This window comes from Balearica regulorum, chromosome Z (assembly GCF_011004875.1).
Source record: "Balearica regulorum gibbericeps isolate bBalReg1 chromosome Z, bBalReg1.pri, whole genome shotgun sequence".
Classification (NCBI taxonomy): domain Eukaryota; kingdom Metazoa; phylum Chordata; class Aves; order Gruiformes; family Gruidae; genus Balearica; species Balearica regulorum.
In genome coordinates this window covers 78,105,309-78,113,382 of record NC_046220.1, presented here as the reverse complement: position 1 = coordinate 78,113,382, position 8,074 = coordinate 78,105,309, and the positions used below count along the sequence as shown (strand labels likewise).

Below are 8,074 nucleotides of genomic sequence, written 5' to 3'. Positions count from 1 at the left end.
GCCCAGTGCCTTCTGCTGCAGGCACTGCCCTGCAGAGATGGGGTAGTAAACACTCTTCACCAGCAGAACCCAAAGCATGCTGCAGGGGAAAGCAAAGTGGCTTCCCCAGAGCAGGGAATCAAATCCAGTACCCCACCTCCCCATGCTCTTGCTGCAGTTGGCACGCAGTAGCATCCCCTGTGAACAACGGTGGGACTCATCAAGCACTAACGATGACCAGACTAAGTTGGGTTTCTCCCTCTTTTTTAGCTGACTTCTGCTTCCAAACACCCTCCCCAAGGATCACAGTGAAGGCTCTGCTACACAACCATGCCAAAGATGCTCAAGGTTGCCTGTTCTCTCACAGCTGCGTGGAGTCACAATATTGTAAAATGTTTATTGTCACTGTGAGCAGATAAGCCTTCAAGAGATGCAGGAAGAAGCTATGGATTGGGAGAGGCTTTTTCCAGAGGAGAGCCACCCAGTCAGAGCAGACTTGTCTGCTTCTGCTGGTTTAAATCACCTCATTCAATATTCTATGTTGTCTTATGTAGCATGCAGTTATGTAAATTTATAAATCATACACTAATTAGCACACAATTTCATAAATTTAGTCACAGTGAAAAAGGAGGTTTCTAACTAACCAGGCTGTGCTGTCTCCCTCTCAGATGGTACAAATTCAAACACTGACCGGAGGTCATATTTCAGAAAATCTGTGCTGCAACTTTTAGTTTAACCCCAGGCTCATGCGTGCTTTCAAGGGATATCTTTAAGATATCTCAGGCTCAATCTTTCTCAAGCATACCTAAACCCATTCCTCTCCTTCCTTAACACCAAACCTCCACACCTCATTGGATCACTGCAAATGTTGTTTTGCTTGTTTCTCCGTTATTCAGATTCTTGCTATATCCAATCTCACATTCTTCTGTTGTCTAAGTCCACAACTCCATCCCTTCCCAGCAATTAAACTCAGTTCATGCCTGGGTTATACCTGGGCTCTCCACTATTACCCTCCTTGTGCTCCAGCCTCCCTGTCTAGCTGCTGTAAAGGGGAGCAGCTAACTTTAGGTCATTTCCTTCTTTCCCTGATTTATCAGGTTTCCTTTGGACAGTAGCTCCCCAAATGCAGGAACATGGTTTGAAAAAGGAGTGGGGAGCCATAAGCCTCTTTTGGGAACTGGTGCTTGAAGACATTTCTCACTCCAGGATATAAGCACAAAATTCATCTTCATCAACTTATATTTTAACAACTCATCTCTTCCTTCTGGCTCAGTTCCACTCAACCTATACCTTCTGTCATCCTTTGGTACAGTTCTCTGCATTGAATCTTTGTCCTTTCTTGCCTTTACCTCCATCCTTTCTTCCTTACTCTTTAATTCCACCTTTTTGTCCCACAGCATGGTGCTGGCTCTCCCCTTCTCTTCTTTTTTCTGTTCTGAGACCTCTCCTCCACTTTTTGCTCCAAAAGAGGTCCTGCTTCTTCTCACAGCAAAACCCATGTCCTGGAGAAGAAAAGAACGCTTAAAAGGAGTTCCTCATCTATCTTCATAAACTGGAGATTCAGAATATATATGACACGATGATGTGGAAAGCGGAACATGTTGTCAATGGCAGAATTGACATCTGAGCTGGACAAAACAATCCAGGAGATAAGTCAATAAAGATCTGGAAGATTAAACGAAACCCCCAGATAATTTATTAGATTAAGACCTCAGTTACATACATAAATATATGCTCAAGGTAGGATTCAACAGCAAGACTGGAGAGGCTAGAAGTGGAAAGAGTCTGATCGCTACAGGTCCGCGGCGTGCAAGGTGCACAGAAGCAACGACTACACAAACCCCTGGGGGGGGGGTTGTGTGTGGGGGGGGTGTGTGCATGTACACACAAGCCACTCGGGAAGAACACAAAGTGAAGGCATGGCTAGGAGCCTTAGCAGAAGCCATGTTACTCCACAAAGCCTCATGTAAGACACAGCCTGATGTGTAGCTGAAGCATATTAACTGGGAATGGTCTGGACAAACAATCTATGGCTGGACTAACTCCCCAGCGGCAACTTCTAATATAGGAGCTGAAACTTAAAAGGACACTGTCAAGTGATTGCTTTTGCTAGTTTAATTTTTGCATTTCCTCTACTGTTTTAGCAGATGGAAAACAATTCCCCTCCCAGTCCCAACTACTGATTTTGTCCTTTCCTATTTGACAATCATTGATTTTTTTTCTAAGGCTATAAATGTTTTAATAACTTCAACTTTGTAGTGCCTCGTGGCAAAATATCTTTGCTTGCAGTGACTGCTAAACACTATTCCTAATGTACTCTTGATAACTACAGCAAGAGCCACCATTATAAAAAATCATTTTTCACAGGGTCTACCAAATTAATAGGTTTGTTTCTGCATCCACATCTCACAGTCTTCACTCATCAGACATTTCAACCACCTTAATTCTAAAATTCTTGGCTTTGTAAAGGTATGCTTCCCGTGTACCTCTGATTGATGGACAGCACCTTGAGTGTAGAGCCCACAGCCCTGATGATATCTTTTTAAAAAGAGCTACTACCAAAATGTAGATTCAAATCAGAAGTCACTATCAGAATTAGAATTGTTAATGAACAAAATAGATCATGAGGAATCCTAAAGCAGTTAAATATTGGCACCCACAAACCACCAAAGAACAGAATGCTCCCATGCAGTGTTCTCCACTGGGTATACAAAGGTACCTTTCAAGAGATACACATGTATTTTTTGCTGTTTCAAAAGGTCAGTTAGCACTTATTAGAAAAGGCAATTAAAGTTTCAGTCAAACTGGAAAAGAGAAGAGAAGCAATGTGACTGAAATCACAGAACTGTTTCTTTATAAATGCCAAACCTTACCACAAAAAAACCCCAACAAAACTAAAAAAACCACCAAAACCCAACCCAAAATCGTAAGATCTATGTGATGGTCATATCTTCATGGTTTTCCTGCTCCTCTTTGTATATTTTTCTCTTCCCTTTTCCTGCCCTCTTAAAGAAGCTGACTTCTCAGCCAGCAGAATGAGAAAACCTATTTCCCCACGGGCTATACGTGGGTCAGGACACCAAATACATCTCTGGGGCTTTAAGCAGAAACCCGTGCCTTGGCAGGCTCAGGGAGCAAAACAAGAGGGACATTCAACAGCAGATAGACATAATGGAAAGAACTACAATACTCCCCTGACAGCAGGACAGACCACAGTCGTTATTTTCTGGTCCAGTAATGCTGCTGCCCTCCTTTAAGCTCCTCCAAGCAGCTTTTAAAATTCATCTGGGGTGCAAGAAAAGGATATCACCTAATTTGTGATTAAGACTGCGCCTGAATGAAACAGCTCAGAGAAACCCGAGGTGCATCTTCCCCTTCATTCTCCTTTTGTTTCATTGCTGTAAGAGCACGGTGCTGCCAGGAGTGCGTGCCAGATATCCTGCACTGATGCTCTCATCAGAGACGTGCCGCGGGCCTCATTGCCAAGCCATGCTAGCTCCTCGCGGAGCACCAAACATTGCACAGGAGTGAGTGTGCGGGAGGCAGGCAGCAGCGATACCCCAAGGATTGGTACAGCAACTCGCTGCCGTTAAGATAAGCAGAGTTGCCTAAAGAGACTGTCAGAAAAGCTGTACTGGCCCACAAAATGGCGTTTGGGGGGAAAATGGCCTAGAACTTGCCCATTCTGGCTCAATTCTACCTTTCCCTTGCTGCAATCTTACTGTGCAGAATGAGTATTTTAGCCTCATATTTCTAGGAACACATGCCGGTGGCTACTGTTACCATAAAATATGAACACTGCATTGTGGAGAAAATGACCATTAATCCTGTAATCTGCAGTCATTTTTACCAATTCGGCACATTTCTTTAAATAACCAAGTACATGCAGTAGATGGAAGTGCATTTAAATAAACTGAAATAGATACAGCATGAATAATTAAAGTCGGCAGGGAAATGTGCATTGCGAGCCGCTAGTGGAAATAATTACTGATTTGTCTTATTTACAATGGAGCCTGGATACAGCATCAAAATAGTGCAAGTTAGTGAAAATGTCTTAAGACTGTTCTTATACTACCACTACTACATATTTCATCTTGAACAGTACATCAAATAGGTTTTGGACCACTACAATGACTGTGTTCTGCTATTTCAGGGTTAGGTTACCCAGCACATAAACTCTGTCAAATAGCACTGATTTAGAGAGGAATATATTTCAAACGGTTGCGAATACATCAACCTGCAACATCGTCTATTAATGTTATTAGACACTGTATAGCTGAGATTACGATATACCCCATAAAAACCCAGTGTGTTAAACATCAGAATGTTGCAGGAAAAAGCAGGTCATAAAATAACTGAAAAAAGTACTAAAGTGCTTGTACCTTTATAATATGCCAGGTTTTAAATAGACTTGTTTAATTAGAAAATAATCTACTTTTAACGTGGTCATTCTTGAACGTTAGGCAGTTCTTGCAAACTGCTTTAGAGCTAAAAATCAATAATGAAATATACTTCCAATATGAGGCTGGCAAAACTGTCACTTCAATCTATTAAAAAATGTTGTAGATTAAAAAAAATTCTATTTTAGACTGATTACTTGGCACATGAAAGAATTAAGAAAAAAAGTTAACAGTTTCTGATTGGTCTACCCCAACAATGTTCTTGCACTATGATTACACTAAATCCAAAATGAAACTGGATGCTAATTAGCTACGGTTTGGAAGATGGAAGACAAGCAGTTGTCACTCAAATAATTTATAAATGGTATTTTAACACAAACAAATCAGCAATATAAAGGTCCTAAAAATTCTACATAAGGGCTGTAGACCAATGAGGTGTGTCAAATGAAGAAAATCTCCTCAAGGAGCCGGCTCTCCTCTAGCTCATCTGCTCTGCTTCTGGAGCTGCGAGGGGTCTGGTACCAAGATGACGGCCTGTGGCTCACGCGACAAGGGGTGTGCGTTTTGTTCCTGTCGTAAGATTCTCTGCAGAGGTGTCCTGAGGGAGATATCGGACTCATAGCTTCAACCAGGTCAAGAAGACAGGCTTCATACCTACAGAAACACACCAAGAAAATGGAGCTCCATTAAGCATCCCAACATCACGCAGGAATTGAATCAAGTCTTGCCGCCTGCATAATTCAGATTAGACCTCGATTTGTCTAATGGGGGTTACCAGCACAGAACAAATTTTGCCGTATGGGTTTCTATGAGGAATACCAACACAGAGGCAGTGAAAAAGAGGTGAGCAAAGCATGGGTACGGTGCTCGTATTACTTTAAGCTGTTTCAGCAAATTTTCCATTTGAGGTGTGTAATGTCTTAGTTGCGCTCCAAAGACTGAGGACAGATCTCAGAGATACAACAGCCAAATACACCAAACTGATACAATCCAGACCCAGAGAGGTGAAGTCACTCACACACATGCTGCACTTTTTTGAATAGACCTCTACACTTGATTTAGTTTCCCAGGGATTTGAAAACATGATGAGACTTTACTATTATTGCCATGAACTACACATGCTTCCTGTAAATCTCTATGCACTATATGGAGTCTGTCTGGTGGAAGCACTGAAGGAATATAATCTAAGCAAGGCAATACAAAATCAACACTTGAGGCACCAAAAGAGAAGGCAAAGGTGCTAAACATTACTCAGGCTGTCCTTTAAGTGTGAGTACAGATGTGGGGGAAGCTTGCAAGCCAATGTTAGCTAGTAACACACACTGAATAATGGCAGTTACTTCAGACAGAGACTTCCTATTAATATTCACACAAGACAAGACCTGATCTAAACACCAGCACAGGATTGATCATTACAATATATTTCCTCCTGTCCAATTTTAAATGTCTTAAACAATATCATTTCTACTGCTTCCCCAGGGAGGCTGTTCACCAGTCTAAGAGATATCACTCAAGAGTTTTACCCAAAAGTCCTCTTTGTTCCATCCTGTTGTTAGCACCAACCTGCCTGATGTTCCCAATGCTGAAATAACTCACACATTCAATGATTTACATGCACTGAACATTATTCACAGCACCCAACCTAAAGTATCAGTGTAGCTGGTTTGTTTCCATAGGGTCCCTCTTGTAAGCAGAGTTCATCCATAGCATAAGGAAACACCTCAAGCTGTTTCCTGCTTTGAGTCCTGGTGGGAAAGCCTCTGTTTTTCCTTTCAGGACAGTGGGAGCCTTGGAAGATTAAGCAACTGAGACACCTGGAGTAGGTTCCTCAAATCAGATGGGATGAAAAATGCTCAAGTACAAATATTCACAACAGTTTATTGATGTGAAAGATTAGTGGCCAACATATCTCCCAGAGGCAGGCTACCACTTGTGCTGTCCAACAACACCATGCAGCAGCAGCACTTAAACAGACTTCCTTCTGTACACTAGCAACACCATGCAAAATATCTTTCATTAGTTCCAGCAGTGAGTGTTATGTCCCAACCATCATCAGAAAACTGACCGTGACAAGGTAACTCATAGTTATGTCTGGGACACAGAAATACTGCCTCAGCTCAAGGGAGTTAACTGTGGTACTGATGGGTTAATATTGATGTTAACGGCAACCACTGGAGTTATGCTATGATTACTTGGAAAAGTCATCTCTTGTATTTCCTTCAATTTTTATTGTTTCTTCCAATCTGATGGTCGCCACCATTTCTAATACAGTCTGACTTGACATTACTGCCTCACAGGGCGCTCTCCTCTATTTGACTACCTATAGACTGTTTTACCCTTATGATGTACTATCTTGCATTTCACCCAATCAGAACCTCATTTTGCAAATTTCTTTTTCACATTTTAAGCTTGTCTACGTGGTTTTTATTATCTGTCTGTTTAAATCACCCTTAGTAGGCAAAAATGAGTGACTCAAAACAAAAAATACAGCTTTAGTTTTGTTTCAGTTGTAAGCTGTGTGTCTAACCCTACTCAAATGTGATGTCTTACAGTTACCCTAACCAAAAATTTCAGAAGGACATGGGGATTTTGGGTAGCCAAGTAAGACCGTTTTGGAGGCGTCTGTTGTTTGTATTAGCATTCAGAAAGTACCCTCTTAAAACTGAAGCTCCTTAAAGATATCTCCAACATAAGATGGAATAAGCCACACTGATAGTGAGAACTAGGACATAGCTGTATTAGACTTTTCACATACAGAAAGTTTTGGACTAGACTCTATATAGATATTCATAGATGCTTTGAACCCCAGAGAAACCCAGTTAACACATACACTGGTTTCATTAGCCACACCTAAAACTTCTTTTTAGATTAATCTAGTCTAGCATACAAATGCTTATCTCCTCTGACTGTAGTGCTATCATAAAATTTCAATTTCTCCAGCAGCCACATTCAATCACAGATTAGGTAGGGGGAAACCAAACCAGCCAGTGCATTTATAGCAAACGTGCAGGCCCTAGATTTCAGCAGTACCTTCGAGTTCATTTCTTCTGCGGTTTATCTAAGTTTTACAGCATTTCTGCTATCAGGAAGGCTAAATGATTTGACAGATTACAAGCACAGCAAATAGCAAAGATTATGTAAAAGAGCAGGTGTTGTAAATCAGTCTATTTGACACCACAGTTATATATGCAATAAAGTGAATGAACTCAGCTAACAGAGCGCCATCTGATAAGAAGAATGCTCCTTGCAGGTATTTAGTGTTTAATCCCATGATAATGGTTTGCCCTGGTTTGTCTAGGTACCATCAGACAGCATCTGGCTGGAGGCAACAGAGTAAACCTAGAATGGTTTGAAGCTCGCAAAGACAATTTTCTCACCATTTATTTGTATCCAAATATTTAAAGAGACACAGTCAGAATGCTCAAATCCTGAAATGCAAGTTTCTGTAAAACCAGAATATGTATTCCTTGCATGATCTGAATAAATGCATAAGTAAAACCAGGCTTCATCGTCATCATTATTATTACTATTATTAAGATGACGTGAGCCAGGTTCGCTAGATCCGTTTTCCTGTTTGAAATGTTCTGACTCTTGGGTGCCTGATCCTGCAGCTTTGACTTCACTGAAGCCATCAGGTGTTGTCTTAATAATAACTTCACTCTTTTAATGCAAATTAACAGCCAAGAGTGCCCTCG

The 8,074-nt window shown here is 41.2% G+C and overlaps 1 protein-coding gene across 1 annotated transcript in view; it reads right to left on the bottom strand.

The window, feature by feature from the left end:
• Positions 1–1,629: 1,629 nt before the first annotated feature.
• Positions 1,630–8,074, bottom strand: part of KIAA1328 (KIAA1328 ortholog) — a 179,967-nt gene continuing 173,522 nt past the window's right edge. The window contains 1 exon segment of the mRNA XM_075741197.1: positions 1,630–5,033. Coding sequence (XP_075597312.1) covers positions 4,820–5,033 — 214 coding nt within the window. The 3' untranslated portion in view covers positions 1,630–4,819.